The sequence below is a fragment of the Odontomachus brunneus genome, unplaced genomic scaffold (assembly GCF_010583005.1).
Source record: "Odontomachus brunneus isolate Ranch 3 - 2012 unplaced genomic scaffold, Obru_v1 Obru_scaffold_083, whole genome shotgun sequence".
Lineage (NCBI taxonomy): Eukaryota > Metazoa > Arthropoda > Insecta > Hymenoptera > Formicidae > Odontomachus > Odontomachus brunneus.
In genome coordinates this window covers 225,050-249,318 of record NW_022639533.1, presented here as the reverse complement: position 1 = coordinate 249,318, position 24,269 = coordinate 225,050, and the positions used below count along the sequence as shown (strand labels likewise).

The 24,269-nt window shown below is 38.0% G+C and overlaps 1 protein-coding gene across 9 annotated transcripts in view; it reads right to left on the bottom strand.

Annotated features, from left to right (window-relative positions):
- The window catches only part of LOC116847823 (calcitonin gene-related peptide type 1 receptor-like), a 130,190-nt gene that overhangs the window by 2,991 nt on the left and 102,930 nt on the right, over positions 1-24,269 (bottom strand). For 8 of the 9 annotated variants that reach the window (XM_032823238.1, XM_032823233.1, XM_032823231.1 and 5 more), the window contains 7 exons: positions 16,775-16,866; positions 14,754-14,880; positions 12,924-13,150; positions 5,163-5,333; positions 3,974-4,097; positions 1,964-2,005; positions 1,788-1,871 (listed from right to left, as the gene is read on the bottom strand). In XM_032823238.1, the coding sequence (XP_032679129.1) occupies positions 1,788-1,871; positions 1,964-2,005; positions 3,974-4,097; positions 5,163-5,333; positions 12,924-13,150; positions 14,754-14,880; positions 16,775-16,866 (867 nt within the window). Of the gene's footprint in view, positions 1-523; positions 779-1,787; positions 1,872-1,963; positions 2,006-3,973; positions 4,098-5,162; positions 5,334-12,923; positions 13,151-14,753; positions 14,881-16,774; positions 16,867-24,269 lie in introns of all 9 variants that reach the window. The other variant, XR_004378825.1, reaches the window with a different exon arrangement.

Sequence of the window (24,269 nt, the reverse complement as noted above, 5' to 3'; positions counted from 1 at the left end):
CTCTCTCTCTCTCTCTCTCTCTCTCTCTCTCTCTCTCTCTCTTTCTCTCTCTCTCTGTCTCTCTCTCTGTCTCTCTCTCTCTCTCCCCTCATTTATACCTTTTGTCAACATCTCATTCTCACGTTTCCCTTTCTTTCCCCCTTACACATTTTTGTCTCTTCCCACTCTTCCTCCCTCTCATTACCCTCCCATTACCTTCTTTTTTCCCTTCTCTTCTTTCTCTCTCTCTTTTCTTCTTCTTTTTCTCCCACTATTTCTTTCTTTTACCCTCCTATTTTATTTTTCATCTAATTCTCTTCTTTCTCTTCTTTTATTTACTTCCCCTCATTCTCTCTCTCTCTCTCTCCCTCTCTCTCTGTCTATCATTCTTTCTTTCTCTTTCCTGTCATTCACTCGCCCTCATTCTCTCTCTCACCCTCCTCACTCTCATTTCCTTCCCTCACTTACTCTCATGTTCCCATTCATATTCGTTCATTCCTTATCTTTTCCCTTTTAATTTTCCTAACTCCTCTCCGTCTCTTACCTTTCCCTACGAACTTCTCTCTCCAATTTTATCCCCCCCCCTTTCTCTCTTTCTCTCTTTCATTGCTCATCTCTCTTGTATTTTCTGCCATTCCAGCCCTTCTTTTTTTAATTTTCCTCTCCTGCTTTTTCTTGTCTTCTCTCCTCACTATACTCTTTCCAAATCCTGTTTTATCATTCCGCTCCTCTCTCTTTCACTCTCTCCACCACTCCTCTTTTTTCTCTCTTACACCCCTTCCCCGTTCTTCTTTCTTGTCTACAACACACAGTTTATTATTGCGGTGCATCGCGTTGCTGATAAACACTGCACAACCGCAGCTTGGCGAACAAGTGTTAGTACACGTGTATACGTTAGTGTGCAGGTTAATATTCGAGGCCGACCGTGTTAGTCCGCATCGCACCATTGACGAGTCGTGCATACGGGAATTTCAGTTCGGGGAATGTTACATTCGTGCGTTAAGCGCGAATTTTTCCGTTAAAATCGCAGGGGTGCTTTTCATCGTGCCGCGTTCGCGAATCGTTCAAAGGTGACACGACAAAATTTTACAGATTACTCCCGCGCGCACGATAGTTTTATCCAATCCTGTGTTTGCGACTTTTCTATGAAAAAAGAAATAAGCGCACCGGGAAGAATCCGTAAAATCACACACGGGAAATTATATTTTTTAAAGTTATGAAATTAAAAAATAGCAGTAGAAACAAAAGGAACAATGTTCGGACGTGCTTGCTATTCATCTTACGCTTCAATTGTTTGCATGTTAAGCAAACAAAAGGTGTTATGATTCGCGCGAGCGCCGGTCAGAATAAGCAAAATAATATATAGCGTGGTTGTCGCTTCGTCGTGTGGAAGCGATTAGAGAAAGATTATTGGCTGAATCGTTTGTAAGAAAACGAAGAATAACAGTAGCGACTATATAGAATATAGAATTATAAAAAAGATTATAGAATTATAAAATATATATATTATAGAAATATATATATTATATTATTATAGTATATATATATATATATATATATATATATATATAGAATATATAAAAAAGAATAGACAGGGACCCAGAAATTCCCCAATTAATCTGTGATTTCCGAGATAAGGAATTCAATTTTCAGCGAATGTGTCTCTGCTGCATTCCTTTTAATCCACCCGCTCTCGGCCGGCTTTTATTTCTTAAAAGGAGCCACGCGGGTAAGTAAGCGGGAAAGCTGGACGACGTTTGAAATCGATTTTGGTTACAAAAGCCGGACCTTTCGTCGATATCGCATACCGAGACAGTTGTGGCCGTGCAGGAGTTGGCTCGTTTTCGCAAAAGCGCGTTGCCCTCCCACTTCCTCTTGAACTGCGCTATTACCTGGCGGCACCACGAGAGAAAATATCATTACAGATCACTGTTACCATGGAAGAGCAGAAACGACCGTTTACCGCAGCGGTCATACAACTTACCTCGCCGTTGCAAAAGCAGAAAAGTACTGCCACACAGAGACCCTGTGGAGGAAAAAGGAGAAATTGCATTTTATTTCGATATTCGAGATCAGAGAAATGCTTTCGGAGGAAATTCCCTGCGACTTTATTGCAATTTGCTTCACAACAAGCACGTGAAAAAGGCACTTCCGGTTAATTTTCAAATTTAATCGTACCACCGGTGACTCGCAAGATAGAGCGTGTGATTCCGTTGTACGAGATCGCGAGATTGCACACGAATATCGCACAAAGTATCGCAAAATGGAGATATCAATTGAGATTTAATTTCAAAAAATATTGAATACATATTTTTTCTTTCAGATTCCTGTGTCTCTTTGCATATCTTTGCCTTATGTCAAATCATTGCCGTATCAATGGTGGCCGAATAAGTGTAACAAATCGCGAAGATAATCGGTGAGTTTTTGCGGCGTTCCTCAGTGCACGCAGCATTGTCAAGATTTTAAGTGTGCATTCTAACGATGGTATTTTTCAGACAAAATAAAATGACTGAATTGAGAGAGCTGAAGCGCCAAGATAAACGCTTTATTTGATAGAATTGCTCAATGAAATGGCGATTCCATCGATACAATTTTATACGACATGAAGCAATTATATGACAATGCAATCACGTCGGCGGTGCATGAAAGCGCAATTCCACGCAAAATTTGATCGCTCGATGCCCGTATAGGCACGATCGCGTCAAACGAGAACTTAGAACAATGCTTATTTATTACGATGACATTTTATTTTGTTTATTGCGTCGAATAGGGATATTAAGCGCTTTTATAATTACCACGGTACAATGCTTTTATTTAAAATCCGGGACGCTGCATTGAATTGCAGAACTTTCGCGCAACGAGAAATGTCCAAGCTACGATCGCAATTGGCGAGATTTTTCCTTTGAAAGGTTTATGGGCGCATATAGACGACTCCTTTATTATATAAAAAGTCACGAAGCTACCACTGTCCTTCAATTATGACGCCTTCAATTAACTTGGAATTGAGTTTTCTTTAGCGGAGATTTCATTAGAGAGATTATTATTTCTCAATTTTTTTTCTCTGCCTTATTTTCAGCATTTAATAATTCAATTAACTCATTGATCAACTCATAAAACACAAAATATTTTCACAATCAAGATGATAACTTCAAACGAAATTAACATTGAGACTTATCATCGTCCTCTTGAAAATTAATTGGTGAGAGAAGGCGCTAAGTTACTTATTTTTTATCGTTTACGTAAAGAACGATTAATATTTCGATATTTATATCGGGGAAAGATCCAAGTCAACTGAAACATTTATTGCTAAATGCGGATAAGATTATTTTAGAACATCCTGTGTGCGACTTGCGCATATATTTTTTTTATTGCATATGTACGAAAAGGCATATATCTCTGATTAAACTAAACTGATTTTAATGGTTAAAAGAACGGATGGCTATGACACGCTTCATAAAAAGTATAAACGTGTACATATTTTCTCTAACTGCAACATTTTCCGACTATACGATATTTCCAATTTCGGGCTTGACAGTTTTGAAGAGAAAATAAAAATTTCGCTTCTTGTGTTGTAGAGGATTATCAATGTGCGTAAAATGGTATCGTATCCGAAATATTTTACGTGTTTTCACATTAAACACTCGCTAATTCATTTGTTTCTGTGGTATACATTTTTTTTCATATACGTTATACACAGTTCGTTATCGTTATGCGGAGAATTTGCGTGTAATAATATACGCGATACAACTCTCCGAAGGAATACTCCGATTCGCGTTTATCGTATAATCGCGTTTGTAAGCGAGCTTTAATATGCATTGACTAATATTTATATATTAAGTATACAATGAAGTGTTCAATTATATTATTAATAATATATTATTAATAATATATCATTAATAATATATCATTAATAATATTCAAGCTTAATTAGTTAATCCAATTTGTACAGAGGAAATTCTCTCGAAGGACACCGACAAAGATTAAAGTCACTAACCTGGAAGGAAGCCGTAATCGCCGAAAGGACCTCGTAAAACTGCTCCCATGGATGCTTCTTGGGCGGTCGGAATGGGATCACTAAATAGTGAAGTCCCAAGAGAGGTACTAACAGTAACGTCGCCCTGATGACAAAATATTAGATCCGATTTTCGTAAATCGTCAGTAACGACGATCATCATCATCATTATCATGTGCCAAGTTATATTTCAGTCATGTCAATGACTGTTCTTACAAAGAACAGTCGTTCTTTTGCAATGATAAATTATCAGCGATTATTCCGAAGTGTCAGCCTTTTAATTAAAGTATTAGTGCGTACTTTAAACAAAATTGTGTTCTACGACAATAACAAATCTATCGATTAATGTCTAACGACATTAAGGCTCGTCTTAACATTAGAACACTACACTTCTTTTGTGTCCTTTGATTTCAACACATTGACTATAGTGCATCCAGCCACTTTCAATTATCAATACTTCCTCAAAAAGTGACTATTTTGTAACATATTTTTTTTTACTTTGAACGCTACAATGCCAAGAGTATGTCTATATCACTAACTATGATTGAGGTTCCATAAAAAATGTTAATTTTGCAAAAAAGCCGAATAGAAATTTTTTTAATCACGAAAAGGCTATTTGTAAATTTGTAATTGTAGTGTTTGTTGTAATGCCATATTGTATAGATTGCCATTTGTTAAAGATAAAAGATATAATTTTCTTGAAAAAATGTAGAACAATGTTTAAAAAAAAAATGTTGCTTTAATATGAATTTTAACGTGTCTTCTATATTTTAACAGCATATAGGGCTGCACAACATGGGTAATTGTAAAGTAAAAACAGAAATTTTCTTTTTCCCACCAATCCCGATTTCCTACTTTTCACTATATAGAATTTCAACAATAGCACGTGTGTGGTACACCAAAATGTGGTGTTTCAGAGTTAATTTTAGGTTAGTTTCAAGTATACGATAATACGACCCATAAAGATTCGTCGAGCGTCGAATCCTGATAAGTACCGACTGAAGCAATCACTGATAATTCCTCGTGAGGAGAATACGTTTCAATCGATACCTCCCGCGCAGAAAAGGCATGTTCGTTACTCCATATCCTTTTCCTGTGCCGTCTCATCGATATGAAACATGACGCGCGAGGAGTAACATATGAAGTATAAAGAATTCAGCTCGTGTGTCACCTGAAAGCCTGCAACATGGATCGCGACGGACGCGTTCCGATGGCAGGACCGGCGCGCAGCTTCATAAGGAGCACTCGCACGATGTTAAATAGGAAGAGCAGATTCAACATGGTGGATACGCATACGGGATAAACCAGCACGTTCATATAATTGCCCTCGTTGATCCAGCACCTAATCGTGACAGTAATCAATGTGTTATGCTATTAATTTGTGAGTGAGCCACATAACTCTTGCAAGATTTCTCGCGCGTCTCCTACATCGTGTATCGTCGCGATATTTATTTCAGCGCGTGTATCTTTATCGTAGAGCTATAGAGATGAAGGCCGGAGCTAGTTTGCGCAAGCTTGTGTTTCTATCACGAGAGGAAGATTGAAAAAGGAATCGCAAAATGTTTTTTCTAGAACACAGGCACTTTTTCCTCGAATTTCATTAAGGTTGGGAAATTATTAACTAGAATGCTCAGGAACGACAATTCCTCTGGGATGCCTGAAAGTATTATTTTAATTCCTTGCAATTTTATACGTTGCGTTGTTTGCAAGATAGTAGAAGATTTTTTGTTTAGTTTGACTTAATCTACACGTACACGAGAGTTTTATATGTTATCGTCAGACACTCTGTATATATACCATACTTTTATATGAAAAATGGAAATATTAGCGTATTTCTAGTTTTCAGTGACTTTTTGCAGGAATTGTACGGGCAATACCTCATAAATTGCGTCTTACCTACTAAAACGAATAATAAGTTTGCTCGGAACGAAATTAACAGGTTATTTCATCTAGAATAAACTTCCATGGTCGCACAAAATTACGTTTGTCGATGTGACTCTTGACTGAAATTTGTACTCATCGATCCGATAGAATAATTTCAGTATAAATCTATCTCTCCGAACTGTTCTGTCTTGAAGAATCGTTGAAAGGACCGTTAATATTGGCGTAAGAATATTAAGCGCGGGATTCCTCCGACATGAACGATATATCTTTAACGCTGTTATTAATAAGGAAACAGGAAGTGAGAAAAGAACAGATTTGTTTTGTGTCGAGAATCGATTGCATATTAATCCGTGACTAAGTATATCCGTACGGCGCGTGTTTGTGGGTGGCGTTAAACACTTATTCTAACAATCCAGACACAGGAGGAGGGTGAAAAATGTCAAGAGGATATGAGTGATTAACTTCTTGCAATAGATATGAAGGAAGCGAAATAAGGTGCAACACACAACGAAGAAGATGTAACGGGGGGATCAGAAGATCGCCAGATATTGCTCGCCGCGTTACTGGCGACCGGTTATAAAATATTTACCATATGATAGGGTGTGTACTACAGAAATACACCGGCAAAAATAAACGTACGAGTGAAGCAGATGCTGACGTCGGATCGAGATGATCGGGCGCGCGCGAACAGACTCTCTCTCTCGAAGGCAAAAATAAAATCTTACCATCGGTAACGATATACGAGTTCCTCATATCGGATACGACGTAAATCGATCTTGTCGGTCTGACTTTTATTAATTTAGAGTTGCGTCTTCAATCTCTAAAATAAGGCGATGTCAATCGTCTTGGTTTTATACACACGTCAAAAAATAACTCTGGCTCGTATTAATCCTTCGAATGGCAACCAGGATTGTTCGTGTCCCTGGGCTACTCTAATACTCGTTTTTCGAAGTATTTCTGTTAAGAAATCATTAATAATAAAAGATTGAACATCTTATTTTTCACAGGAAAGCTATGTGGTCTTTAACTTTAGAAAAGTAAAGAAAATGTCAATATTTTTTGGAAATTCTTTCGAGGAAAGAGTAGAAAAATCGAGGAAGACATTAATGATTCGGTTGCCACTCCGAAAATAACAAAAATACTTGGAACAGTGTTGTTGCTGAAGAACGTAACAGCGTTCTCTCTTCAGGTATGCGTATTGAATGTAATATGAATGTGATTGTAAGTAGAGTCCGAAATCCGATTATTTAAAGGTATTATGTGTGGTCATCGTCGTGTGTTAACATCGTCGTTATTTGCACGCGAGTGATTTCTTATTCAATTTATATATTAAGCGTTTAATATAATCTCTCATTACATCGACAGATCGTGCATTATGAGTGATTTAAATAATGGAAATACCATCATTGTGACAAGCGCGAGCGCGTCTCGCTGGGCACATATAGCCGCGCCTACATGAACAATTGATTCGACAACATTTGCTTTTAATATAACATTGTTTTCACCGAATTGATGCTTTATAACGCGTCGATGCGGCTCGTTATCGAGCCGTTTATTTCATCAATGTTCCGATATGTTTCAATTGACGTTGCTCGTAAAGTGTCGTTATACGAGCGCTACTCGCTCTCGTACGTGCATATCCGTGCGCGCGGTATGTTTCCGGCGCAAAGATTGAGTGGCCGGTATCGTATCCCGATTTTATTTCACTCACTGAAGCACCCTTCAAACGAACCCTCGCGACTTTATCGGCGAACGGCGATTTCAATTAGCCGGAAATAGCTGTCACACGTGCAACAAACGTCGCGATAATAAATAATCGTGTAATGCGACATAAGGTACATTGATCCTAAAATCGTAATCGATTGTAGATATCAGTTGACTCTCGCCTCGGATATGAACAAAAGAACCAGGAAAATCGTATTGCGAATGCACGTGTTTAAAGAGTTTCCGAGATATTCGGTCTGTTTAAAACAGGACACTCTATATATTAATATTTAATATCAGTACTTCATTAAAAGCTCAATTCAGTTTACACGAAATTAAAAATAGAAATCAAGAATAGCACGCTAACTCCGAGGAACACGTATGTATAAAAAGTGCCAACTTTAGCTTCAAGTATCTCAACTCTCGCAATTTATCTGACTCTCTGGTAAGTTTTTTCCAATTGCACGAGTAGTCGGATAATAATTCACTTAAAATGTAGTGCAAATTTCAGTGAATTCATAGCAAACTCATTTTGTCCTACAACTTTGTTAAGCTTGGTAGGATCGTTAGCTTTGGCGAATGTTGAGATTGAAAAGTGTCGCCTGTCGACCGAGCGACGTCGATTAATGCACTTATGTACTTAAAATTTGTCGGGCGGAGCGTGTCGCATTCAATCGTTGAAGCTCGTGGAACTTTTAAAGTCGGCCGATATACCGACGCGAACACATCACAGGATCTTATTGCGCCAGAGAAGTACGGCGTAGACCGAAACGTTCGACAGTGAACCGATATTGCAGGACGCAGCTCTTTCGTTAAGTCACTTTCAACAAATTTGCCAAGCACTACCAGTCCTTGCTCTATTGGCCCTCACTGATGGAACCTCCGTCTTATATTTTCGTAGACTGTACGACGTAGGTGCCGTCTAGTGAGGTCTAATGAAATAAAGTATACACGGCTGTAAATGTGTGAATAAATTACCACGTTTGCACACGTATAGAATTCCCGATGAATCATTCTCCAGGAAAAATAAACGAGCTACGTTTCAGGTAACACGGCGTTACGCCCGAACATTTCCTAGATCGAAATTTACACGAGATTTTCGGCTTTACACATAATGTTTAAGATCGAAAATCGCATAAATAGCTCCACTTATGATGGCCTTTTTTAACTGTACTAGAACAATACATGTGCGCGCTATAGAGCTAATAAAAAACAATAAAAAATGTAAAATAAAAATAAAATAAAAATTAAATTAAATTAAAATATACTTTAATTAATTAATAATTATAGGGGAAGACAGGAAGAAACAGGGAGAGACAAGGAGATATAAGGAGAGATAGGGAAAGTTAGAGAGGAATGGTTTCAATCTTATTCGTATACGCATAAGGCTCAAAATCGTGTAACCTCCATTTAGAGAATATTCTGAGCATCAATGGCATGTGTATACTTGTAAAAGACGAGTCCACCGTCGACTATTTTCTCGCGCCATGCTACATGGCGATGCAAAGTACCTATTATAATTTCATGAACCTATAAATCCACCAAATTGGATCCCAGGGGCCCCGTTTTATAGCGTACTTACATGTTTCACCAGTTACATTTTAAACTCCAACGATAATTTTGTCTTGTTCCATGCGCTTTGCATTTCAAATCTCGTGTTTCAATTGCTTACAATCGAAGTCGCGTGCCCTTTATATTGATTAACTTTGCATAAAGCTGCCGTATCACAGTGGCATCGACTTACGAATACGAAGTTACGTGAAAGGAGATTGGTCGAAATGCTTCGTCATTTTAAATCGCATTGAAAATTAACACATAATCGAAGCCCTGCAAATATTATGTTAGAGAATGTTAGAGAAATGTTTAGAAGGAACGAGAAGAAGAATTTGAAGGAATGTGATGGTCATGATGTGTTCTTTGAATTTAATAAGTATGAAAATATTCCCATCCCATTCCGCATTCTTGTTCCTTTCTTAATTATTCTTGCAACGGTGTTTATAACTTAAATTCAGCGGTACGTTAATACGGCGAGTCATACACATACACACACACACACACACATTACTGCGCGAAATCTTTTTGGGAGAAAAAGCTCCAGCAGTAAGTTATGTAAGGCGGTCTTTCTATCGCCAGCTATAAAAAGCTCGTTTCTTACAGAAAGGTCGAACGTGCGATTTAGAAGGGTCTTCAATCAAAGCGTTCTCCCAGATTGCATATATTTATCCCTTGTCTTTCACGTGAGCCATTATTGCCGAGCGGCGATCAAACAAAAACAGTAATCTCATTAATACGATTCTTTGTAAAACGATTCCTTTGGCAATGTTCGTTCCTTACGTAATCGTACGCGCTCTATATCTCATTGATAACGGAACAGCAGTTTCTTTAAGTAGAATTCTAAATGATTTAATTGAGTAAATAATCGATTCATCTCGTAAGTTTGTCATACTTTTATACAAAATTCGGCCCTTCAGGATATCCATTGAAGCTCCTGTGTTCTTGCTGCGGTCATCTTGATTAATGACATTAGAGGAGTGAGGGAATGTGTATACCCAAAGTTTTTGCGAAATACGTCAAATTAATAGGATAGTTTGCAAAATGACACCCGTGATTGATTGGGCACATTTGTCAAATCCGCAAACTTTCCCTTTATTCTAACAATCAATAAATAGCCGTGAAATAAATGTAACAAAATCACATAGAAAAACTAGATTAAAAAATAAAATTAAATTTCACGTTAGTTTGAAGGTTTATTAATCGATTTATTAATCGTTAGAGTAAGAGGAAAGTTTTTGGAATATTTTATAAATGTGCTTAATCGACTCAAATATCACTTTATGAGTGCACCTTTTTATTTCAATGTATCTCGTAAAGATTTTTGATGCGCGTTTTCTCGCTTTTGACGTCATCAATCAAGAGTTACGCGGTAAGAGCCTTAAGGGTTGTCTACAATACGGCAGTTATTAGGTTTTAAAGTCGCAGCACTGAATCGATATCATATATCTGTTTCTCTCTTCCGCGTAAATTCGTGAAAAATGAAAAGTTTCACTAATGTGTTCAATAAAACTTTTCATCTTTCATGAGTTTATGCGAAGGGAATAGGTACACACAGCGTCAAAGATGACCGAATATTTCCTAGATCGAAGGTTATACGATTTTTAGCCTTATATCTAACGCTTCAGATTGAAAATTACATAAATAATTCTAGTTATAATAGCTTTAATTATAATTCAATATTATTCTCATAAGATCGAAAATTGTGTGACTCTCAATCTAGGATGTTCAGGTACCAACGGCGCTGTGTATATATGATCGATTCACAGACTAGTGCTGCGACCGCATTGTAGACGACCCCTTTAATGGCTCAGATTACGGCGTCACGGTAACGATAGTGCACACCCTGTGTATTTTACGACATTTCCTTTTTATCGATAACAGAGGAGTGATAATTGTCAAAGTATTGGATTGATCCATAATTTCGTGCAGACTTTTGTCTAGTTGGCATCCGCAGGTTTCTGTTGGTATTAGAAGAATAGTCCCATACAGTCATCTATGTATATACATTGATGGCTGACATTTTAAAGTATATCTTGTAGTGCAAGTCATACTGTTTGAAGAAGTATAGTTGCTTTTGTTGCGGCTTAAAAATGGAAGACAGTAATGAGTTTTTCCGGTGCATTATGTTTTTTTACTGCCATAAAAATTGTTGCCATAAAAAGTATGGCTGAGGTGTTTTATTTTATTCACTATTAATATTCACCCGACATTGTTCTATCCGATTAACATCCGTTCCGTTCATTACAAAACTCTCTTGGCAATATAAACTTCGCTTCTTTAGAAGATGTGAAAAATCACTTGGGACGTTTCTTCGTCGGGAAAGCATAAGAGTTTTTATGAGAAGGAAAATTATGAAATTGCGCGAAAAATGGCAAAAGATTGTCGAGCAGAATAGCGTATATATTATTAATTAGAATTGTTTTTAACAAGACTAAAATGCATTTCAATTTTGTTCGAAAATCTGCACAAACTTACAAATCAACCTAATAATTTCGCGGTGATGAATAATTCCTCGCCGAATGTTTCACGTGGAGGAAAGATTGGGAGAAAATTCGCCGGTCGAATTATTACCCGTTAAAAAATAAATAACGAGCGAAGTTGATGAAATACATCATAATTTATATCACCGTTATATGTTATTCCAACAGAGTTATTTTAATCTGGCAAAACAAACGAGACGTTTCGTTAATTTCCGATATTGATTCGCCCCGCCGCGAGCGTTATCTTGCTTGTATCAGGAGCGGTCCCTTTTCTCGATGTGTATATCGACAGTTTTCATCTAGCTGTCGCGTATAATGGAGCGGTAACGTGATTGTCGCATCGTGGTTTCGATCTCCCACCCCGGCGCATTTAGTTGCCGTGGTTTCACGACACCGGACATACCTAATTTTACCAGCACGTACTCGACCGACCGACCGCATACTCTTCTTGCTGAGAAATTAACGTTGACCGGCATCACTTTTCCGTGGTCGACGTGCTGTGTCAGGGTTCAATGACCTCCTTGAGCGGAACTCAAACAATCGCTCTAATTCGTTCGTCGATGAAACAGCTGATGAAACAGCTTATTTACGAAACCGAAAGAGAGTGTTTTCTTAATTCAGCGGAATCGATCGACTTTGTCAATTGCGTCCCCCTCAAGGCACTGCTCTTTCTTGGCTTTAACCCGTGATATAACCATAAACCAAATGATACTCTCTAAATTTCCTCGAACGAAGTCTCGTTCAAATCGAGTGAAAATTTACTCGAAGCAACAGTAAAATATTACTCGAAGAAGAAACACACAAGTAATTGTTTGACTCAAACTTAAATTCAATGGATTCTCAACATTAAAATACCCGATGGAATAATTTTGATTTGTTTGAGGAATCCTTCTTATTGTTGTCATTTCTGTTTATTGTGGTTTAAGAAAAAAATCATTCGTGACTTCCTAATTATTTTTTAAAATAGAGTACGCTGAGAGAACAACGGTAGAAATTAACGATATTGTGTGATGAATTATTTTGAATTATAAATTATATCTTCAAATGTGTGTAATACTAATCGATTTTGTCCGAAATCCAAAAGTTGGCGAAAAAATGAGTGCAAAGGTAACTTCGTTCCTTTCCTTTGTTTTGTGCGATAAAAGCTTTCTTTATCGACCTTAAAACTTAATTTTCCGCCTAATCTATTTTTCTCTCAGTTTTCGTCCACCTCCATCATCGCGCGACGAAGGCCTGCTTTCGTTAAATGTTGCTCATTCTCACGGCGTAATCCTCTTAACGCGATTGCCAACTGACAAAATGTTACTCACTGCTCGGTGTCCGCAGGATCGTCACTGGAAGCGCGTAATGCCGTATACAAGGTGAGGATTACAGCCGGCATCGGCCATCCGAGTCCCATCAGCCAATTCACTAATTTGTGCTCGCTGGTGAATGCGTTTACCAGCAGCGTGTGCAGATAGAAGCCCTCGCAGAGCATCCAGGCGTAGTTTGTTAATAGAAAGTAATGAAGGAGCACGTGCAGAACGCGACATGGTATCTGCAAAGCGCGGAAGTTCATGAATGTCCTTTCAAAACTACTCGACTACTTGCGCACACTCACAAGTCAATCAGAGTAATTGTGACATCGAGTTGCAAAATATGACACGACGTATCCCTTGATGACGTGATTGACAGTTATTACCGTACATTTCTCTTATCTGCAATTACCGTACGCGATAACTGTGCAATTGAATAGTCATTATCTTTCTTTCTTCATGATTTTACAATCATTATCATTTTGTGACTTGAGAAAATTCCGATGAACGAGAATGCTGAATACATTATCAGACTCTCAGACGCACAAACATAGATCAAAAGAGCCGATAAGAGCCCATACAAGATGTCGATTGCACATTATATCCACAAATGAAGCAAGAAATGGGTTATCGAGCGCCCCCAAAAATCAACCATGTACGATCGTCATTCCGGCCCTCTTCAGTGGAAATGGCAAGAAGAAACATTGCACAAGTATTATACGACTACGGACTTATGATACAAATGTATACAGAGAAAATATCGTAGTAAAAATTAATGTTAAAATTATATTTTTTTTTATAATGCTTTTTATAAAACTAGACTATACCAAAATTTTAGTATACATTACTATAGAAATAGTAGAAATAGTAGAATTTGACGATCTATTTCTAGTGCATACGATATAAAAAAAACATTCAAGTAATTACAATAACTTTGTAGTAGAAAGTCAAACGTGCATAACATTTTTAAACAAATATATAATAATATCGGTCATAATTCTACATGGTCCGGAAACTATAAGATTCCAAAAATTTTATTGTTATTTTTATTACAATATTTTCTCTATAAGATTCCAAAAATTTTATTGTCATTTTTATTACAATGTTTTTTCCGTGTGAAATACTGGGAGGACTCTCATACTTTAAGAATGATATGAGACGTTAGATAAATTTTTTAATCAATTTTTCAAAGGCGTTTAATACCCTATTTCTTGGTTCATTTGTGAATGTAACATGTTTGGGTTTATTGGCTTTCTTGATCTACTATGTTGTATGTTTCAATATTTCAATATTACGTTCGCCTCAATGCCACAATTATTCCATTTAATTAGCACAAACCGGTATATAATAGTCTTAATTCGCAGTATAATTAGATCACTGATATTTTTTAATCGTGAATATTTCTTCCTGGACGTTAACGTAAAGCATACAATGCTACAATATCAAATTACTGGACTTATCGTTCCCGCTCTTCTTTTAATAATTAATAAATGATAAATCAATAATGCGTACGATTAGAAAATTTTAATAATCTAGTTGCAACGTATGTGATCTGTGTATTGTGATCTATTCTACGAATAAACGTTCGTTTATCTTTGTTTTATCTTGACATTTTGCGATTTTTTCGCATTGTACACTCGTATATATTATTGTTGCACTTTTCCCGGTATTCAGCAGCTAAATACATGAATGGAAACATAAAAGAGAAGAAAGATATTGCTATCAGCAATGGTCGCGTTGCAAAATTACTATTTCCGCTACTCTGATAAATGTTCTAGATTTCCAAGTATATCTTATCTTCAATCGAGGATATTCTTATCATGCTAGTATAGTCTCAATACGTACGCCGTTATTAAGTAATATATCCGGATTCGCCACGATGAATCTGTACCAGATCAGCCACAGGGCATTGTTGAACGCGAATGAGGTGAATAGGTTCATATGCAACGTAATCCGTGCGCATCTCAGAGACCTACACAAAAGAAAAAAAGGTTTAATCACGCTTTCATCGAGACCTCCTCGATGGATCTTAATTTCGTGCTATTGAATGGCGAAAGAGAAATCCACAATCAAGATCCACAATTGTGCGAGTATAGGGATACGCGTCTAAATGAAGCCATTGTCTGAGTGCTTTTATCAACTCGATATATTTGACTATTACATAGCGCTATACTCTCGCTAACTTCCACTGTAAACAAAAGGTATTGACACGAGTGCACGTGCTGCGCGATTCTACATGTTTTTCATTATTTTTTCGAATACGCGCAACGATCACCATAAAATGTTCTAAAAATAGAAAAAGCAAATGAAGAATGTTACGGTTCTTCTGACTCTTTTTGTAAGCAATGTAAATTGTTTGCTGTACGCAGGGGAGATCCGAGTCTAGACCCGAGGGCATGTTGCTCATGTGTTTTTTTAATATTTATCTTGAAAGAAACAATGGATATAAAATCGCGAAATAGTCCTTTTAGAACGTAGATACTTCTCCCTGAGTTGTTTAAAATTGGAATAATATTACAATTCAAAAATAAAAAGAACTGATTTAGTAGTAGCAAAATAAATTGTTGTACCTCTCGAAATTTTGTATTAATATTTTCTATTGTGAATGAATAAAGTTAAGCAACGTTTTGCTAGCTAGAATAAAATTTTTTGCAAGTGCATGATATACCATTTCGGATAATACAAAAGTAATTTTTATACATAAAATGATTAAAATTGAGCATATAGACGGACGAGGTAAAGTTGGCTCATAATTAAGGGCCGATAGAAGGGCTGCGAAGATCTCTCGCGGATATCCCGGAACTACTAGTTAGGATACATATTTTATACGTGGCCTTCTCACCCTGCGTTACTGGGATCTGCGCAACTGAACCCGTTTAGTAACTGCGTTACTAGAGCAAGGTACGTGACCACGTTCTACATGTATTTTGATTAATATAAAATATATAGGTGACAGAATTGGCGAATATATAGGTGGCAGAATAGGTGACGGGCATTGGCACATAGAAAGAGACTGCCTCTATCATATTTGTACAGTCAGTCGCAACAATTAGTTGTCTGAGAAGTTATAACTTCGAAATATGAGGCATCCAGGTCCAGTCTTCCCTACATCCAAAAAATATAATCTCATTCTTAGTAGAATCCTCTGAATCGTAAAGGATTTTACTCTTATAGATGGCCTCAAGAGGATTCTTCTGAAATAACAACACGGAGATATTCTAAGCACAATATTTTTAAAGTTAGAAGAGTTTCGTCTTTTATTTATTCATGGTACCAGTCTCGCTGGTCGCGTCTCTCCCATCACGCACATAAGAGAGCGTATTCTGTTTCAAATAAACATATCCCTCCTGACCCAAAAAAAAGAAAAGTTAGAACAGTATCTTGTAGATTTCCGATTAATAGTTGACACCATTAGAAGAGTAATATTCTTTTGTTAAAGGTTTTCGTTTAGGATATGGAATTGCAGGAAATAGTAACTAGAGTCCTTTTTTGAGTGTACACTGAGAGAAAAATTATCTTAAAATCAACAAATATTTCCTTGGTGGGTGCCATTAAAATATTTACTTAAATTTACATTCTCTTTACTTAAATCAAATATTGTTTACTTGATTTAAATAAATAATATTTGATTTAAGTAAAGAGAATGTAGATTTAAATAAATATGTTAATGGCACCCACCAAGGAAATATTTGTTGATTTTAAGATAATTTTTCTCTCAGTGTATATCAGACATATACGTGATGTATCAAGGAGTAATTCTTGGAGTTTTAACGGGGCAACCTTAATATACGAGCATAGATATAAATCCTCATACTGTAATTCTCATAACGGTCATAATAAAGACGTCGAATAAATTGCAAACTTACCGGAAGTACGTGAGAATTCCTAAGGAAAGTAACAGCGCTACCAAGGATATCGCGTATCCCACCTCGTAGATTCCGCTTATTCTTTGCTGCCACTGTAATGATATTATCACAAATGTATTCTCACTTTGGCTGAATCTGATAATTTCTAGAGTGTTATTTTAATTTCCTATTTCTCCCTCCCTCTCTCTCTTCCTCTTATTGATTCATTTTATGCGAGCGGCAATCACATTATCTTGTTGAGAAATTACGCAGTTGTAGATTGAGAGAGTTGATTCCAACATAGCGGAGAGCGAGTAATGCCAATCTGACTCCGATCGTTTCTTTGATTAATTATCGTGTCGTCGTTGTAATCTCATGGCACGCGCGCGCGCGAAAGCCGTGGCAGAAAGTAACCGCTATCTCGATTTATTCCGTTAGAATGTCTCGAGTCGTATCCAGCTTTATCGTAATCGGACTGACTTGTATGAAATATCGTTATGTAAAATGTATCCCACTATAACGTATTCCACAAGTACACTCTGGAAAACATCTTTCGAACACGAAATACAAGACGTTATCGGAAATGTGATTCACGTTGAAATGCGGGAAATGTAATGTTTTATAACTTTTACTTTAGGTATAATTTATTATTTGATAAATCACTTGTAACTTCAAGAACCATTTGTAATTTCAATTAATGAACTCATTGAATACTGAAATAATATACTAAATATCGAATTTCTTGTTAGTCTAATTATATGAGCATTTTCACTACATTTTTCGGGGTTTACAGAAGCACAAGAAATTCAGAAATAATTTGAATAAAAAAATGGAATTTTTCAGGAATGACATGATTTTCTCAAAGAACGAAGTAAAGGGACAAAGAAATGTAATCGAATTGTCGATTCGTAATCAAAGTGTTAAAATGGGAAGGATCCTTTTCCGCTTTTTTCTAGGCACATTCACGGAATGGAGAGGTCCCTGGAGTATATTCGGGGGCACAAAAATTCGTGTCCGAGCGCCACCAGATCGTAACAGTTTCACCGTGTCGTTAGTGAGATCCCGCAGGGATCCTCGGAACTTGAAACTAGTTTTCGAAAACCCATCGAATTACTCGTATACGGGAAGGTCGGGCGATCTCGACTGCGGTCTCGAGGATTATCAAGATCGGCCGCGAAGTTTTCGCGAAGCGAGCCGCGCAACTTTATTGCACACGGGTCTATTTAGCTTTCTCTTTTTGTCTCGGTCCTGGCTTAGCTTGTTCACAAGCGAAGGTTGTGCGTTCGTTTTCGTTCGTCTTTTGTCACTTGAAAATTCATCCGCTCGGCAGAGATTGCCTTCGACATCGTGTGCCTTCCCAACGTAAACCCGCCATACTTCCTTTACGCCGGCGCATGCAAATTTCGCCGTATCTGCAAAGCAAAGTCGACCAGTAATAGGACGTCGTAACATTGTCCTGTGTATGACAAATGTCCACCAGGCACGAAGTGTTTATTGGGACTCGTCGTTCGGAAACGATGACCCGCCTCGAGGACAGTCGCCCCTGGAAAATTAATCGAGCTCGTTCCCCCGGCTCTCGCGTTGCCGACAAGGTGGGCAAGGAAACGCAGCGCGAATCCGGATCCTGCTCAAAGCTCGGCCCGTAAAATCCCAAGTTCGTCAAATATTTAAGGCGGCAGTGACGCACGACGGGGTTTACGATCAAAAGGACCTATTTCTGTATTTATTACGGCCGGACAACCGGATGCTTCATGCTTCTGCTTTGGCGAAATGTTAACCCTTCCGCTCGCTGTAATGTGGCTGGGTAGCGCGGCATTATTCTTGACTGGAGTATCGCGCAAACGTCGCCTTACTTATTAACTACACTGCGGCGGCACGGAAACCACAAGGCGGCTGCTTTCCACTGCTGTGCTTGTGAATAAAGTATCGGTTTAAGCTACGCGCTAATGTAGATTAATATTTTACTGCCGAACAGATAAATCTGTACGGCTCCGCTTAATTCATTTGATCGATCACAGGAGATCGAATGCATGAATACTGATCTGCGGTAGAAAACGATGGGCGATTCTGATGGGCGAACGATCGACTATGTATAGACAATGTTCTAATCTAAAAATATTTAGGTCTCGAAAGATTTATTCGTTCGGAAATGATATATTTTATCGCACGTAATTGTTACAGTTACTGTACAGAATTCTGCAACAGCTGACACGACGTTACGAACTTTCGTCGTACACTGAGAGAAAAGTTTCTTCGAACTTGACATCGATTTTTGTTTGACCTCCAACGTGAAATAATTTTCTATTAAACAACATAATTCTGTGCCAAACATCATCTCATTCATTAAATTAAATTATATTGTTTGATAGAGGAGATACTATTGTTCAAAGAAAAATTTTCAATTGGGTAATATATTTGTTTATATCTTACATTTTGTCATAAGCGCGCTTATCGATACTAATAAATATGCGGCTGGAAATAGCCGGCAAGTATTTGCGGGAAAATTCGCGGCGTTCACAAAGCGGAAGCACATCAAGCAGAATATCGTATGCGCCGCGGCATCCAAGTGTGACAAATTCATGCGTTTAATTCGGCCTCGTATATTCGGATCAGCGAATATATCTCATAATCATGAAAATCAGACCCGAGTCTCCGTGGCTTTAATAAACGGTGCTTTTGCACCTGGTGGCGCTAAATAATTCATGAAGTTCGGAGGGTATGGGCAGTCTCCGGGTTCTATCTTCAGATTACACGGTACTTGATACAGTAATAGGGTAGATACGAGTCAGTGTCTCTCTCTCTCTCTCTCTCTCTTCTTCGGCCGGTCGGACGACCAATCGGATTAACACAGGTCCGGAAATTATATCGCTGTTGCATGCGGCGACACGATAAATTTTATCAACGCGAACAAACGATAATTGTATCCTGCCTCGCTGCCTTGCTCTCTGCTTATTATGTATCGATGTAGAGATTACACTATCACTTGCGCCGCATCACGGCTTATTGGCGATCGCGTGCGCGATCTATTATTATTGTGTGACTAGATGATTCGTCGGTACCATGCCTGTTGTATTGCCAAACAGAAATCGAACCGTATATCCATGTTAATCGATCGCGCTGATGAACTCGCGTTGCGACGTCGGTGATGTTACAAAAGTGATCGCATTGGTTCATCATGTGATAGCTGTCGAGCCGAAGGCTGAAAGCCGCGCGATTTTATGTAATACAACAAACAGTCAAAGGAAAACAGATAGAGACACAGGAGGCCGACGCAATGTAAAGGTTGGCAAACGAAAAGAGTGGAATTTTTCATACTTCTTACATTGTAACTGTACTTTCTTTTTCTGTAGGACAAAGACGTGCCAATGCGAAGCTAATAAATCTACGTTATAATATACATAGATATTTTAATATTCCGTCAGTTAAAATAGGTATATGGAGAAAATAATGTACTAAAAATTATATTTACGTTAAGATTATATTTCATAGTATTTCATTTTACAAGATTTCTTGTGTAAAGTTGAACTGTACTGATATTGTGATAGATTGAGAGAAAAGATATCTAAGAAATATAAAATATTTATTCGATGTGTACCAATAATATATTTACTTTTGTATTAATTTAAAATAAAATAATATAATATAATATATCAAATATTTTTCTAATAAGAAAATATGCATTTTCTTAAAACTCCTTAGTTTTTGATTGAAGCAATTGTTTATTACTCGTCAATTTCTTTATTTATTATTTTTATTATTTATTTATTCATTTATTATTACTTATTTTACTTTACTTCTTACTTATTTTCATTTTATTTATTTGTTATTTTTATTTATTATTTCTTTATTAGATATTAAAGATTTCAAATATGGCATTCCCTTAAGAGTAATTACCATTCTCTTTTTTATTTTGTTAGTTTACAAAAAATATATACGGTCTCGAGGTACCTTATTCTCTCTATATACTGGCATCTATCAGTTTGGCTAATCCGGAAATTTAATTTTGGTTTCAGATTTTGGCGAAGCTTGTGGCCACATGGTGGATGCGGTGAATGCGGATGCCGTACCGGGGGATCCGGATCGGTTTAAGCAGGGTCGGTTCGAAGGTAGGTTTATGGATTTCCTGTACCTTTGCATTCAACCTCTGAAAACTGAGACGTAGAAGCAAACGTCCTGTAGCCGGCATTCTGTCTGTTTCGGCACTCTGGCGCGGATATTATCAAATATTAAAGTGTATGGAAGTTTTAAAAAGAAATTATTTTATTAATAAATAAAACAATAAATAATAATTGGTAAATAATTAGTAAATAATTAATGAATCTCTTCGTACAACGACGTTTAATCAAGTCCGAGCAGGCGTGCCGAAAACTGTAACGAGGGCGAGGATTTTGCGTGAGGAACCTGAACGAATGCAGAACGACGCGACCGAGACGCAGCGATGGACTTGGACGTTGTTGGATGTCAAGAATGATGAGCGTGCAATTCCAACACGCTTATGAAACGTCATATCGCGTGCAATATTTAGACGCAAATTGCGCTGATCGCACGGATGACAAAAATCACCGAGCGAGGACATTATATTCTGTGAGAGATTATTCAAAATATATTCAGGGATACGTGGCAATACGCATTTATAAATAAATAAATAAATAAATAAGACTTAAAACCAAGAAACATTGTATTTATGAATCGTGCGAGAGGTATTGGGTTAAGTCATGAATTGTGTCGGATAAGTTTTAAAAGAAACTTCTTAAGCTGCTGTTGATTGAGAGACTTCGAGCTTCTCTGTGATTTATCGTGTAGTAAGTTTTGGCTCGGCTTCCGCTACTACAGCAATATCGGTGTCTTCTAAACCAGGTGGTTGCCTAGAGCGAAGCTCATCGTCGAGATTGAAATTCCTGGCCCTAAATTTCTTGAACCAACCGACGCTGACATTTTCCAACGTTTTCAGGGTTTTACTGCCGTATACATCATCATAAATATTGCTCGTTACTGTAACCATGGTATTGCCTTTCCAAAATTCATATGTTGTCGTATGCTTTGATCCTTACAGTCCGAGAGGTCTTTCGTACGACTTTTACAGTCTTTGAACTAGAATTTTTTGGTATATGTCAAAGGATAAATTGGTAAAAAATATGGCAATCCCGCTGCGCACTATTACAGTGGCTTCTCAGATTACGAAAATGGTTGACGTTAATAAATTTAACTTTGCAGATATAAATAAAAATACTCCAAACACACAATCAGCGAAACTCTTATGCACTGAGAAAAAGATGCTTGCAAATCTATTTACGTACGAAGAGAATATTATAGTAAAAATTACAATGTAATTGCAGTAGTTCGGGAATAAGCTGGCACTATTGCAAAAAATGTGAAACATAGTAAAAATGACCATAAACATGATAACTCTTACTCTACATTTGGGAACATTTTTACTACCATTTTTTGTAATAGCACTAGTCTATTTCTGGACTACTAAAGTTGAATTGTAATTTTTATTACAATATTCTCTCCATCGCGCAAACAAATTTTCAAGTATTTTTTTCGTAGTGCACTGAAAAAAAGATGCTTGAAAATTTATTTATAATTGAGATATAAAGTTTATTCGCAGGAAAATAAACTTTATATTCCGTAAATAAATTTTCAAGTATTTTTGGCTCAGTGTACTGAGAAAAAATGCTTGAAAATTTATCTGTGTGAGGTATAAAGTTTATTCGCAGAAAGAAATAAACTTCACTTTCCACAAATAGATTTTCAAGTATTCTTGTCTCAGTGTGCAAGCAAACGAATTAGCACACGCACAGACCGGTGCACTGTACACAAGTTGCACTGCAGTGCGAAAGTGACACTTAGAAAAAAGAAAAAAAAACATTATTTATGACTCAACTCACGATATATTGCAGCATGAATAGTCGACGCGCGTCTTCGTTCGACGCAAGGAACACATAGGCGTTGCATCGTGAGGTTACGCATCGCATCGCACACATCGACAACAATGCATCGATCGCTCGTTCGCGCACACGCACGTGTGCCTCTCCCTATTAACATTCCGCTCCAACAAATGACCGATTTACGATCGCATATAGACGCTGTACACGACACGAGACGGCTCTTCTCGTCCGTTCCACTTTTCGGCCGAAACGCTTGATGCCATGCTGCGAAACTTTCGCGTTATTCCGCTATTCTCATCAGAGATAGTACGCTTCTCTAGTACGCCTGAGGTATGAGCGCTAAAGTCGGCTGCACATGTCTAAGGATCGTTATAACTATCCTTGCCCGGTGAGTAATCTAACTTCGAAGAGTAGCATGTCCCTGTGGGCCTTCTGGTCGCTTCCTCTTCTCACCTCCTCCCTCCACTCTCCCGAGCTTTTGTCGCTGCTAACCAATTTTAACGACTCGATCCCTTGGAGATCTGGGTGACTGAAAATTCCCGGGGTTTAGGGGAGAAAATCCGGTGGATTTTCGAGGATTTAAGTTCTGCGACTGCGAAGAGAGACAACGAAATCTCATATTTATTATTTAAATACAAGCGAACTCGAGTGGACCTCGCTTTACCATGCTTGCTTTTGGCTTTGTCTGTGAGTTCAGACCGCGGGGTGGTCGTTTAATGTTCGAGAATTGAGAGGATTTCCGGCGAAATGCAATTTCGCTGGTCGCGCGTGCATCGCGAATCTCGCGTAATGAAGTGATCTCGCCCTACGCTAATTTAGCTTCTTGCTCAGTCTCTTCGATGAAAAGCTTAATAAGTGTCCATCAGAGAGAGAGAGATGCTTGTCTGAAATGTCGAACTCCAACGCGGACTTGTCCACGAAGTACGGAATTCCGGCCTCGATATAATTGTAACGCGACATTAGAGTAATGAACGTTTTACGCTCGCCGTATTTCCGATTGCCTCCTCGCCATTTTCCGGAGCTCGCTCTTCCCGGGACACGACGCTTTCACGATAATTGATAAACAAAAGCGAACGAATTGCCGCCGCAATTTGTGTATCTGCATATTTTTCGGAACGGAAAATGCCGCGCTCATGTGAAGAATTAACGCACCGTTAACATTTCGAGCGCTAACTACCCATCTATTTGTACTAATTGTTCCTCTCCTCTTTACCTGCCCTTCTTCTTTCGCGATATTTACGTCGACGGTAGCCAAATGTTACGAGGGCCGTTAGGAGCTGTTGGATCAGCGATCACGTGTAAACGTTCATTGTGTCAGAGTGAATTCAACAGCTTTTGTCATACACAAACGCGTACACGCATACATAACATACACACACACACACACACACACACGTTGTAATACATCACGTCAGCACAAAGAGTCGGCTTCATTTGAAAGTGCAATGGCGCGTACGCGCCGCGAATTCAGCTCACGTCAGACACGTGTGAATTAAAAACTCCTCGTCGCCTGTGAGACACATCTGTCTGGGAAAATAGAGAGGGACAGAGTAAGAGAGAGAGGGACAGAGTAAGAGAGAGAGAGAGAGAGAGAGAGAGAGAGAGAGAGAGAGAGAGAGAGAGAG